Below are 13,332 nucleotides of genomic sequence, written 5' to 3' on the forward strand. Positions count from 1 at the left end.
GAAAACATAGTCTGTGACAACCGCAACGGTTTTTAAGACGAGCTTGATTGATAGCGTTACTTGTAATTATTATTCTTGGAAAAAACTTATATTTTCACAGTATTTTATTGAAGTAACTATTTGAAAATGGATACAAGTGGTCCCAGCACTAACACGAAAAGCCGAGGAAATCAAAATATTCAGGTCTATCTGCGTGTTCGGTGAGTTTGGTATAAAATGTCTTTGGGAGTCTTATGTACTTAATGTTCTGTTATTTTCAGGCCACTGTCTGTCCGGGAGCATCATCAGCGTTCAGTTGAAGTAGTGGAAGTTCCCACAAACCGGGATATTCAGGTGCGACAGACGCACGATGCAAAGATCGCCAAGAAATTCACATTTGATCGAGTGTTTGGGGATAAGTCCAAACAAAAGGATGTCTACCATACAGTCGTGGCTCCCTTTATCGGTGAAGTCCTCAGTGGGTACAATTGCACGGTATTTGCTTACGGACAGACAGGCACGGGGAAGACGTACACGATGGTGGGCGATGAGGCTCCTCTACTAAAAGCATCCTGGGAGGACGATAGTCCACTTGGTATCATCCCAAGGGCAGTGGTGCATCTCTTTGATGAACTAAGAATGATGGATGTTGAGTTTTCCATGAGAATATCCTATTTGGAGTTGTACAATGAGGAGCTGTGCGACCTCTTGGCAACAGAAGACAACAAAATTCGCATCTACGATGATACCACAAAGAAGGGATCTGTCATTGTTCATGGACTAGAGGAAATTCCAGTCCACAGCAAGGATGATGTTTACAAGCTCCTGGCTAAAGGTAAGGGTGATTATTGTGTTTAGTGTAGGATCATTGAGAGAGATTCTTAACAATTTCACATTTATTGCAATCCTAACAAAATCGTATGTTCTCCGATTTGGCTCAAACTTTGCCAGAATGAGTTTTGCCACTCCCTAATCACGAATATATGGGAGGCTAACAAAATCTCCTGTCCGGCCAGCCGCTCTTTGATCTTTATAACTGTCAATAAAAAAAAAATGAAGAATATCAACGGCCCCTATGGAATTGACCGGTCTCCAGTCCCTTACAGCCAAGCCTGGCAAAAATACTTTTTTTTTTATAGTGAGCTATATGAAGTCAACTCATAAATTGATGTCCTACTCAGGTCACAGTGCTTTACCAATAACTCAGCCCCTATGGCATCGATCGATCTCAAATTTTAGTATGTTATAGCTGGGCCTAAGGCCTTTCGATCAGTACCAAACTTAACTCTCTAACGGGTAAGACCGCCTCCAGGCGGTCTTCACAAAAATCACATTTACAGCGACAATAAAGGTTTTATTTATTTAAAAGTGCTATAGTGTCCTCGGTAATAGTCTTATAAACATCTCTTAAAAGTTTGAACTCATTTTGACTCTTCGTTTTGTTGCTATTCGCAGTTTTGTGTGACAGGTCAGAGAAAAAGTAACAAAAAATATTTGTGCAAAAAAACTCATTTCCAATTTCCATAAAAATACCGATTTAAAGTTATCTGACTAAAATAAATTTATTTTTTACTGAAAGATACAGTAGAGTCTCGCTATAGTCCATATTTGGTTTCAAATTTGACACTTGGGTCGCACACTATAGTCCATGTAATTTTTTAAAATTATCAACGACTTTTAGTATTGAAATTGCTCGACGGCTTCCACTTTCTTTGCGATTGTGGTACTTGTCCTCGCTCTCTTCATTATGGATCACAATTATCACAACTACTTAATAAAATTTGCCAAAAATATTAAAATAATTATGCATGTCGCATACTAAAAAACATAACCTAACTTAAAATCAGTGTTTTGAAATCAACGGTCGATAAATTGTGGACTATAGAGCGATGGCCTATAGCGAGACTCTACTGTATGTCATTTTACTTTGCATATTTTATTTAAAAAAATTGAAAAAACTAAAAATGTGAATTTTAGAAGCAAAAAGAGTTTTAAAAAAAAATTATATTTTCTCACCTAGCGCTTAAACTAAAAGAAATAATGAAGAATGGATGGTTTTTTCGACTTTATTGGATCATAATTATCCTAGAAAACATTGTTTTAGAACTTTTCTTCGAATATTAAAGAAAACACCGTTAGAGGGTTAAGGTAGCCCGATCCGACCCCCTGACCCGAGCTAGAAGGGGTCAAATATTTAATTTTCAAATGGACATATCTCCGGTTCTAATCATCGAATTTTCAAAAAAATTGGTGTTTTGGAAAGCTCTCGTGAAATGTCACTTCCCCTTCTAACATCAGAAGTTTATAAAACCACCGCTAGGGGTGCTATTATTAAAATAAAGATTTTTAAATTTTCTAAATAAAATAACTCAAATTCCTTTGTGCATCAATTTCAATATCACATAAACTCAATTATCTCGACTGTCGCTGAACCGATTTTGATGATTACTTCAGCATAATTGTAGAGGACATTTATATCTATATTTCGTCCATACATCACTTTTCGATCAGACAATGCGATCTGTCCGATTTTGCCGTTTAAGTGTGAAAAAAGTGACTTTTCCCATAATAAGGCTTTGAAACCACTCAGATGTCAATTTGACTACTTCTTCTCGACCAAGACTTAAAATATGGTTTGAAATGGAAACTCTCACAAAATACAACAATTCTTTATTATAGTTGAAGTTCATCAAATGAACACTTGGGGCGCTCTGGGCGAAAAAACGAGTTCAGAAACAAACAACCTCGATTATCTCGGCTTCTGAGTAATTGATGAGATCAAGTTCTACGGTAAAATTATAGAAAACATTCTGGTCTGCATTTCACCCATATGTCACTTTTCTGTCAGTTCATCCAAATCTTTGATATTTTGGTTTAAATATAAAATTTGTATAATTTCACGAATTTGATTCAAAATAACTGAATAGCGTTAGCTATTAGCGAGTTAGCTCACATTAAGAATCTCACCTACATAAGCCGGTTAGGATTATCTGTCCCTTTTAATTTATTGGCTGTGACCTTACTTCACACTTAAACTCAAGATCTGTCCTCTTTCTATTTAATTTGTTAATATTTGGGTGTCCTCAGTACCTGTCGAGTCTTCTGGTTAGGGGGGCTCGACCAGGGTCCGGGGACTCATAGTGCCTAAGGTCATGAGTGACTGTCTTTACCGGTCATTTTTTGTAAAGAGCTTAGTTATCTTTAACTCCGTTCCAAGTGATTTGCGTAGGTCTGCAGATGGCATCCGACGCTTTTTTCAGGCTGAATCTTAAGGAAGCACTTATTAGATTTTTTCTTATTTAATTTTCATTTACCTTTTCTTATACTATTGTAAATCCTTCTCTTATTTTTCTTTTTTATTTCTTTCTTTTTTGTTGCTATTTTTTTACTTGTTTTTCTTTTTCTCTTTATCACAATTGTAAACGGGATGAACCCTATTTTCGTGATTGAATAAATATTACTAAAAATGTTAATATAGGGTGGAATCACCACTTCTCGCCAGTGCCCCACTTCTCGCCACGTATATTGAAATAGCTATTTTTCACAATTCATGAAATAAATTAGCCGCAAAGTTACGTGTATCTTTACTGCTGTTACTTATAGAGTCGAAAAACACTAATTTTTTGTTTTGAATTTAAATATTTGAGCATATTTTAGAGGAATATTTTAAGCAAGTGCATCGAATCCAATATTTCTTACCAAATATAGTAAGTGTCATGAAACTTTTATCGAACAAAATATACGATTTTAAATAAATAATTTGTCTATTGTACATTTAATTACATTCGAGGAATACATAAAATTTGTATTTAGTTAGTTAATATTTCACTTTATATAATTCTTATGTAAAAATGAGCCATGGCGGAAAGTGGTAATATTCTGAAATTGATTCACCACCTGTCGCCATAGCTTTTCAATAGGCGACGCTAACTTCACTTCATAGATTCTCAGTTGTCAAATCTACTTTGTTCACTTTCTACAATAGTCTAATAATTTGATTTCTCAAATAAAAGTGAAGAAAAATCATTTAATGTTAGTAATAATAAGGTGATCATGAGGAAAAAAATGCTGAATGTATTCTTTGCATATTTTTGCTCAAAATAATCGAGTTTGAACTTTTCCAAGTGGGTGGCGAGAAGTGATTACAGAACTGGCGAAAAGTGGTAAAAGGTGGCGACGAACTGGTTATTTTTGCATTGTTAATGAAAAACAGTTTTTTAGGTACTCCCGCGTTAAATTGTAGGACAATTGTTTTGACGAATCTAGAGTCAATATATCTAAGTAGTTTTGTGTCAAATTTGAGTTATCTGACTTGAGGGGTCAAAAGTTATAATACAATAAATTTCACTTTTTCCTAAAATTGGCGATGAGTGGTTACTCCACCCTACTAAAATTTCATCGAAATCGCTTCATAAACACCGAAAATCCAGTCCGGTAAAGACATTTTCGATTATAGCTCGGGTCAGCGAACATCAAGGGAGGAGTGAAGCCTATCGTTGTAAAAGTCTCGACCTCAGCAGCAATATATTAAAATTTAAAGAAAAAGAACCGTCTAGTTTTCAAAATATTGAAAATCAAATTTTCGAAAATCGATTTTTCCATTCATCGGACCTTCACTGATTATAGCTGGACCTAAGACCTTTTGAATAAGAAAAAGTTAGACCAAAATTTGAATTCTTCAACTTCATGCGATTTAATCGAATAATCGTTTTTCGAAATTTCAATGTCAAATAATTTCGAAAACTAGACGGTGCTTTTTCTTTAAATTTTAATATGTTGTAGATGAGGCGAAGACCTTTCCAACGATGTGTTGCAGTCCTCCCTTGCTGTTCCCTAACTTGAGCCATAATCCAGAATTCAACTCAAAATTGAATTTTCATGCCACACGTTGCAAGGACTTCGAGTTGCACTTGTCGAGGTCACCTGTAAAGAATCTCATATACCATAAGCTTATCTGGGCTTAACTCTTTCCAAACCACAACATATCCAGCGAACGAATTTCAGTGAAACTCACTTTATTGTACCTCTTAGTGGTCAAATATGATAAAATTATTTCAAAATGATAAAATCGCGAAAAATCACGATTTTTGACCAAGAATATCTTAGCTCAGGGGTTAATTGGGATCACGCAAAAAATATCCTAGATTTGGACGTCCTTATAGTTTAAAATATCCAGAAGAATCGGATTTTTATCGATTCTAAATAGTCCAATAAAATTTTTTTTCCGTGGGTACTCAGAGCCCCAAAGGAGACGAAAGAGTCAACAATGGTATTCCCAGCTGGCTCATGCTAAGAATCTCATCTACAATAAATTGATCTAGGACAGGGTGGTGACATTAGCTCTGAAAAATGTGACCAGTTTTAGTATAAATTTTTTCATGTTTTCGTACACATTTCACGAGATGTCTTTAAAACTACGTAGGTTGCCAATTTGGGGTTTTCGGTTGCATAATCTAAATTAAATTGGCTTTTATTTTGTATTTGTATTATCTGCTAATTCATACTACAGTGACAGAAAATAGCTAATAAACTCAAAAGTTTTTTCGGCACTCTAAAAATATATGGAAAACATAAGAAACGTCATGCCCCTGATCTAGGCTAATCTATAGCTAAAGTTTCAAAAGAAGTACATTTACTTTAGGCTAATCCTCTCTTATAGGTCAGGAGAGGCGGAAAACTGCAACAACGCTCATGAATGCTCAATCATCTCGCTCCCACACGGTCTTCTCAATTCTCGTGCACATTAAAGAGAATGGTATCGATGGTGAGGAGATGCTGAAAACTGGTAAGCTCAATCTGGTTGATTTAGCGGGCAGTGAGAATATCACAAAGGCAGGAAATGAGAAGGGTATAAGAACACGTGAGACTGTAAATATTAATCAGTCTCTATTGACTTTGGGACGAGTGATAACGGCTCTGGTTGAGCGTCAGCCTCATGTGCCATATCGTGAGTCAAAGTTGACGAGATTGCTGCAGGAGTCTCTGGGTGGACGCACGAAAACATCAATTATTGCAACAATATCGCCTGGACACAAGGATCTGGAGGAGACATTGAATACATTGGATTATGCCCATAGGGCCAAGAACATTCAGAATCGACCTGAAATTAATCAGCGACTGACCAAGAAGACTGTACTGAAGGACTACACGGAGGAGATTGATAGATTGAAGAGGGAACTCAATGCTGCCAGAGAGAAGACTGGGGTTTTCCTGCCGAAAGATGATTATGAGAGTATGATGCAAAATTTTGATAGTCACATTAAGGAGCTCAATGAGAAAATGTTGATGATACGTGCCCTCAAGGATGAATTGGAGAAGAAAGAAGCGGTATTTCTGGAATTGCAGAAGCATGTGGTGCAGACGACGTTACAGCTTAAAAGGACTGAGCAGAAGTATGAGGAGACAACGCATTTGGTCAAAGCTCATGAGGCTACGGAGAAAAAGCTGACGGGTCAGGCAAGGAGCCTCATTGAGGTGGCTGATGAAGCATCTGAGGATACGTATGGACTACATGAGGCACTAAAGCGTAGAAAAATTGTCGATGGGACGATAAATAAGACTGTGGAGAATTTTGTTGAAGAATTGAATGGGAAAATTGGACAGGTTCACAGCAAAGTCATCAATTTTCGGCAAAATATTGACATTCAATCTTTTGAAATTGGTCAGGAGATGGAGAAAAATTCCAATCGACAGAAAGTATCAGCCAATGAGATGCGAACGCAGCTTTTAGCAATGGAAAATCTCAATAGAACCTCTTCTATGGGATCTGTAGACATTTTTGGCAATTTTCGTCAATGTCTTGGTCAAATGTCCGATAAAAATTGTGAAAAACTCACTGAAATGCTCCAGGAGATCGAATTGCGACAGAAGAACTATCACGAAGAGATGCAGGCACATGTGGATCAGGTGAAAAGTCTCGAGGCAAGAAGAAAGGAGAATTTTGAGAATCTTTTAGGGAATATGGAGATTTTTCAGAAAAATACCCATGATAATGTGGAACACTACATGGAATTCAGTATGGACTTTTTGAAGCAGCTCCGAGAGCATTTGGAAGTGATCCTGGTGGAACGCAATGAGGAAATGAGACAGAGAATTGTGGAAAATGAAGAGACATTTGAGAATATTTCGAAAGAAATGATGGCTGCAAGAGAGAAAAATAAATCTCTATTGGCTCTTTTGAATAATAATTCCAAGGATAAGGAAATAATTGATGATAAATCCAATAAATTGCAAATGCAGGCAACAGAATTCCGTGAAAATGCCATCAATAGTCGGGCTACAATGGACAAAGATCGGGAGAATTTCGAAGAGAAGAGCGTAGAAATTGCAAAAGATCACAAAGATATGATGGAAAAGTTCAGTGAAAAGAATGATGGTAATTTTGAGTTTCTCATTGAGGAAATGGCTAATTTGACAGATGTTCTGGGTACACAGAGGGACAATCTAAAGGCAGAAGCTGATGAATTGGGTAGAAAAATCCATGAAAATCATAAAAATTCCACGGAAAATTTCCACTTGAAAATCCAAACTGCGATAGAAGATGTAGATAAAGAGGAATCTGCTACAATTGACACGCAGAATTCTGTTAATGTTATCATCGGTCAAACAAAAGATTCAGCTGATGATTTTAAGGACTTCATCTGCAATGTGGTTCAACGAATGGAGAGTGATATCAACAATCTCTACATGAACGACTTGAAGACATACACATCAACAGGTAACTTTTCTTTTTTTTTTAAATTAAGAAAGCAAAAGCAGTGAGCGGTGGGGCAGTTTCACTCAATATTTTTTTTTTATAGATTATTTGAGCAATTAATCCTAAAAATATAATGGAATTTTGGTTATTTGTATACATGACGCCCGTGAAGCCCAATTACTAAATTTACCATCATAAAAAATAAATATGTAATGCAATGTCTGCGTGAAACTGCCCCATCTTCTTTAAATTTAATTATTCAAGCCACAAATTAAAGGTTCCGAATAATATTCCACCTCTTTAAAATAATATGAAATTTTAAGGGCATTCTAACGGCATTGTTGTCGAAGGAAAATTTACGGAGACCAGTAGGGGTATTTTGTAACGATATGACAATGTCATATGACAAATTCTTGTGATAAAATCGAGAACAAGGCAACATTAAAGCCCAGTGAAAAAAAAATAACATTTAAAATAGTTTAAATGTTATAATTTCATATGCCTAGGAGCTCGAATTAAATAACATTTTTATTATATTGAGAAAAAAAGTTAGAAAATATGCTATTTTCAGCCTCTTTGACCCGCATAGCCCCTCAACAGATCAAAGTTCAAAGTCAATGTACGACCTCAGCTTTAGTTACATATTCTTAAATTTCACGTCTGACTGCTCCATTTGATGGCTTCAAATAAACTTTCGGAGTCCTTGGTGCTTTTTTTAAAAATATATCTCCCGAGGAAATTAGAGGTCCATCACGACGAGTTTTTAAGATGTCTTAAGGCCTCTACATATTGGGAGTAATTTTCAAAAAACAAATGCTTTTTAGAAGAAAATTTTCTGCACTTCTCTAGGTGGAAACACAATTCACAATTCTGTCAAAAATGCAATTTTTGACGAAAACAGTTCCCAATGTGTATAGGCCATTAAAAAGAAGATTATTAAAAATAATCGGTATAGAATCATTTTAAAAAACTTGCTTTCTTCTCATATGGTGAACCGTTAGTGCCAAAAAATACGATTTTTAGAAGACTCAAGGACGACTTTTCTAAAACATATTCTAACACTATATTTTTACTTTCTCTGTGGATTTTTAGGTTTTCGTTGTAAATTCTTAAATATCCTTTAAATATGTGAAAAAGATTACGTTACAACTTCCTACTTTTCGAAAAATATATTACTCAATAAATTTATTACTGAAATTACGTTAAAAAAAGAAAGCAAAAATAGTTACGAAATATTTACCCATTTTTACACTTTTTTTAATTCTTGAATGTAGTACAGTACGGACAAGAGCCTTGTCCTGCCCCCCCCCCCCATTGGGCTTTTAATAGTTTTTGAGTTTTTATAAGTTCATTTTTGTATTGACCCTCTACAAATGAGCAGTAAAACATCAAATTTGAGAAGTGACTAAAGTTTACAACTTTAAAAGCAATAGAATTTTCATGAAAGTTTCGAACATTAAAATTTTAATGTGATTCACATTAATTGTCGCTTGTGAGCGTCCAAATATGTTATTTGTGTCTTTGAGTCACTGAATATTTGGGGTTTTTCTATTTATTGATAAAGAAGTGGACTTGGGCTTCAAAAATAAGTTTAAATTTACCTAAAGCATAAATATTTTTCACATTAAAAAATTAAAGAGAAAATCGCATTAATTTTTCGCATTAATGCTAAAATCAATTTATATCAAATTTTGCGGGCCAAGTCTACCTTTTTATCAACAAATAGATCAGATTTTGAATATAAAATGATTCAAACACACAAATTACACATTTGGACTCTCACCAGCGACAATTAATGTGAATAATATTAAAATTTTAATGTGCAAGTGTGATAACACAGTTATATTGGTCGTTTCAAAGAACAATTTGTAAAGGAAGGTTCAAGAAAGATCTTCCTAGAACAAACCATCATTATCTCTTCATTTTCCCTGCCATTTTTTAGATCTTCGTAATAAATATTTGAACATCTTTCAAATTCACTAAAAGGGATTGTTATGTAGGGTAATATCGCTTGTGCAGAAATATTCTCCTTGAAAAAAGAGTTAAAGCCTCTAAAGATCGCAGGATTCTAAAAGATACCGTTATTCAAATTACCTTGAAAAGTTAGTTAAGAATACAAATATTTTAATTAAGCCATTATACATTGAAATTTTTGTTAAAATTCTTTTGATAACGGGACCTTTTCAACTCATTCAGCAATCCTAGCTCTTTTTAAAAAGAGAGTATTTCTATAAAAGGATATACTTTACGCAGCACTTTTAATGGAATTAAAGGATATTCGAGGATGTTTGAGGGAAATCTGGATAATTCCAAATGGAGAGATAGGGATATGATTTCTTCTATTTTTTGGCACCCACAACTTACGATTACGTTATAACGTTATTGAAAAAGCAAGCAAGTTTCATAAAATAATTCTATCCATTTCTTAACAACTCTTACTTTAAGATATTTCAAAAACTTGACATGATAGACTATAAGTTTCTTTGGGAGATATGTGAAAGACACACCAGCGACTCCGAAAATACCGATGGTTTCCCATTACAAGAAGAAAGTTTTCGTTTTGTTTCCTTGAAATGCTCGATGTCTTTAAAACAGAGATGTGCAAGAACCGTTTGAAACCGAAAAAACGTCAAATAAAGCTTGTTCTTGTATGGGAGCTACCAGATGGAGCACTCATAGGGAAAATATAAAAATATTTATTTAAAGCCTAAGTCATATGTTGACTTTGAGTCGAATTTCGTTAAGAACGGTCAAGCCGTTTTCGAGTAATGAATTGTCAAAGTTGTGAATTTTCATAAGGATAGTTAATTTCCCAAAGACTGACAGTCCTTTTTGACTTGGGTCTCGGTAAATTTTAAGTTATACACCAATAGCTACAAAATAGACCTAGTCCCGTCTCTGGCGAAAGGTTGGACAAGCTCCCATACATTTTTGCCCATTGTCCTTTCAAAAGGTTTTGTCACATTTTATCTATGAAATTTCAGAATAACTTACCTCTTGAACCAAATATATTTTCAATAATTTCTGTTGCTCAATAACAAGTATCTCACCTGCAATATTTCACCTAGACTTCTCATTAGTTCTTATTATACAGTCATTCTTTTAGATGAATTTTTGTAAAGTAAGGAAAACCAATATTAAATCCACAACAAATTGTTCTTCAGGTGAAACTCCTGTTCGGAGAGAGTTCAAGTATTCGAGAGAATTAGCTGCAACATCACCTCATGAGAGGATTCTCAATCGCTTCCGGACAACTCTCAATCGAATCTCATCGGGATCACAAGCATCAGGTGAAAATTTAGAAAGTAATCAAGAGGAGTTGGATGTTTTGCCAGAGAGACCACAGGTGTCTTCCACGCCACTTCACAACAACGTTGAAACTCGATGTTTGAGAGAACTCAATTCCAACACGGTCATCACCTCTACTCTTGCTAGAAAAGATGACCTTAGGAGCACATCTGTAATTGAGATATCTTCCGACGAAGTAGGACTTCAATGATTCAACTATATTTAGTTTTATTTACTTATTGCACCTCTCTTCGTTTCAGGAAAACCGGTAAGTTCTCCAATGATTTTGTCAAATAGGAGTAATTAATTATTCGATTTGGAAAATACAATGCTTTTTATACATTTACTCTTAATCTTTAATAAATGATATCTTTCGAAAATATTTGAAGTTTTTTTCAAGATTCATTTAACCAAGTTACAATTATTTTAACTTGAACATTTAGATATTATTATTATTATTTTTATTATTTATTGTGCTTACACTCGAGTCCTTTTCAAGTAATTATATGTTTTACGTTTATGCGGCTACCGCCGTCTTAGCGTTGATTAGAATAAATTAGAATTATTAGAATTATTATTAGAATAAATACAATGTTTTTGTCCGAATAATAATTTATTATATCCCAAGTTTTTATATTTTCCAAAGTCCTGCAGTCCTAGGTACTAAATAGTTCTTACTACAGGCATCTTAGTTCAATAGGAAAGGAATGGAAAATTTCTCACAAATAATTTCGATTAAAATCGATTTTATTTAGATTTGGTTTTTAGATTTTTGGGTTTTATGCCTCCGTCACACCATTTAGATCGATAAAATTTCATGAAGTCGAAATTCGCATCCTTTTCTTTTTCAGAAGACTTGCATAAGTATATCCCATTCTTTCGGACTCATAATTCGACTGAACTAAATTTAATTTAGTGCGACGTTCAAAAGAAGAAGAAAAAGAGTGCGGAAGACTAGGATAGACATATACTAAACTTTAAGAAAGAAAGGGATGTGAATTTTGATCATATGAAATTTTCCTGATCTAAACGGTGTGCCGGAGTCATTAGATTTAGATTTGGTTCTTCTAAATTGTTTCTAAATTGAAGCAAAAACGATAGCGGTGGACTAGAGCTCTATGTTCAGCTTCAAAGCAAACCGATTTTTAATCACTTTTTATTATTGCTCGAACTCGAAGAGAGAGCAGTTATGTAATCGACTTTTTTTCAACTTGTCACCGTTCTAGAGCTTAAACGGCAAGAGATATCAACTTCTGGTTTTCGGTGACCCCCAATAAAAAAACGATATCTGGACATTTTTTTATTCCCCTCCCACCCCTCTTCATCCCCTCCAAAACCATGTTTTTTTGGTTTATTTCGAAAACGTCTCCTACGATTTGTTTTATTTTTGGATACGTTTCAGAGGTGGTTCAAGCAAATATTTCATGCAAATATACCTATGACCTAGAAAATCGTCTTGAATTTTTGAAGGAAAAAGTTTTTAGAGGGTTTATTTTTCAACAGATTAGGTTAAATTTGGATTTTCTGAAAAGGTCTTGAAAGCCGCAGGTGTCTCTATGCAAGGACCAACTAGGAAACCTTTTGGTGCAAACAAATGATATTGTGAAGAAATGGTAAGAGTATTTCCGAGAACTGCTGTGCGCGAGCGATGAAGCATCGGGGCAGGGGGAAGAAGGTTCCAACGGGAGAAGATGTGAGAGCAATTTTCTCTCTGAAAAATCACAAGGCACGAGGGGAAGACAACGTTCCAGCGAGGCTTGTGGAACATTTGCGGGAACCGAGCTCCATGACGGATCTATGATCTTGTCTGTAGGATCTGGGAGTCGGAGATTATGCCTCGCGACTGGAGAGTGGCGGTGGTAGTCCCAATCTACAAGAATCAAGAGGAATCGCGCTCCTAGACATCGTGTACAATGTTCTGTCTCGAGTGATTTTGGAGAGACTGAAATCATATGCTGAGAAGGTGATTGGTGAATACCAGGCAGGCTTCTGGCCTGGAAGATCGACGGCTGATCAGCTCTTCAGCGTTCGACAAGCCCTGGAGAAATGCTGGGAGCACAATATCCCAGTTCATCAGCTCTTCATTGATTTCAAGCAGGCCTACGACACGATTAAAAGAGGAGCTCTGTGGGTAGCCTTGGGAGAGTTGGAAATTCCACCAAAACTCATCAAGTTGGTGATAATGACCATCTCTGTCTCAATGTGCTAGGTTAAATTGGCTGGGGAGAGATCAGGAACTTTCCGGTTGACTCCGGCTTACGTCAGGGGGATGCCTTGTCTCCTGTTCCTGTTCTGTCTGTTCTGTTTTGTGCTGTCTGCGGCAGCAGAAATGATTGGGCTCAGGATCAACGCAGCGAAAACGAAGTACA

General features: G+C 35.6%; 1 protein-coding gene across 2 annotated transcripts; it reads left to right on the forward strand.

Moving 5' to 3' along the window:
* The first annotated feature begins 11 nt into the window (after positions 1 to 11).
* On the forward strand, positions 12 to 11,343 carry LOC129802430 (kinesin-like protein Klp61F). 2 transcript variants are annotated; one of them, XM_055848232.1, is made up of 5 exons: positions 12 to 200; positions 261 to 814; positions 5,639 to 7,696; positions 10,840 to 11,159; positions 11,224 to 11,343. In XM_055848232.1, the coding sequence occupies exons 1-5, from the start codon at positions 127 to 129 to the stop codon at positions 11,233 to 11,235; spliced, it is 3,018 nt and encodes a 1,005-aa protein (XP_055704207.1). In that variant the 5' UTR covers positions 12 to 126; the 3' UTR covers positions 11,236 to 11,343. The 2 variants fall into 2 exon arrangements, with proteins under 2 accessions (XP_055704207.1, XP_055704206.1); XM_055848231.1 differs by having other exon boundaries at positions 10,840 to 11,343.
* The last annotated feature ends 1,989 nt before the right edge of the window (positions 11,344 to 13,332 follow it).

This window comes from Phlebotomus papatasi, chromosome 2 (genome assembly GCF_024763615.1).
Source record: "Phlebotomus papatasi isolate M1 chromosome 2, Ppap_2.1, whole genome shotgun sequence".
NCBI classification, from domain to species: domain Eukaryota; kingdom Metazoa; phylum Arthropoda; class Insecta; order Diptera; family Psychodidae; genus Phlebotomus; species Phlebotomus papatasi.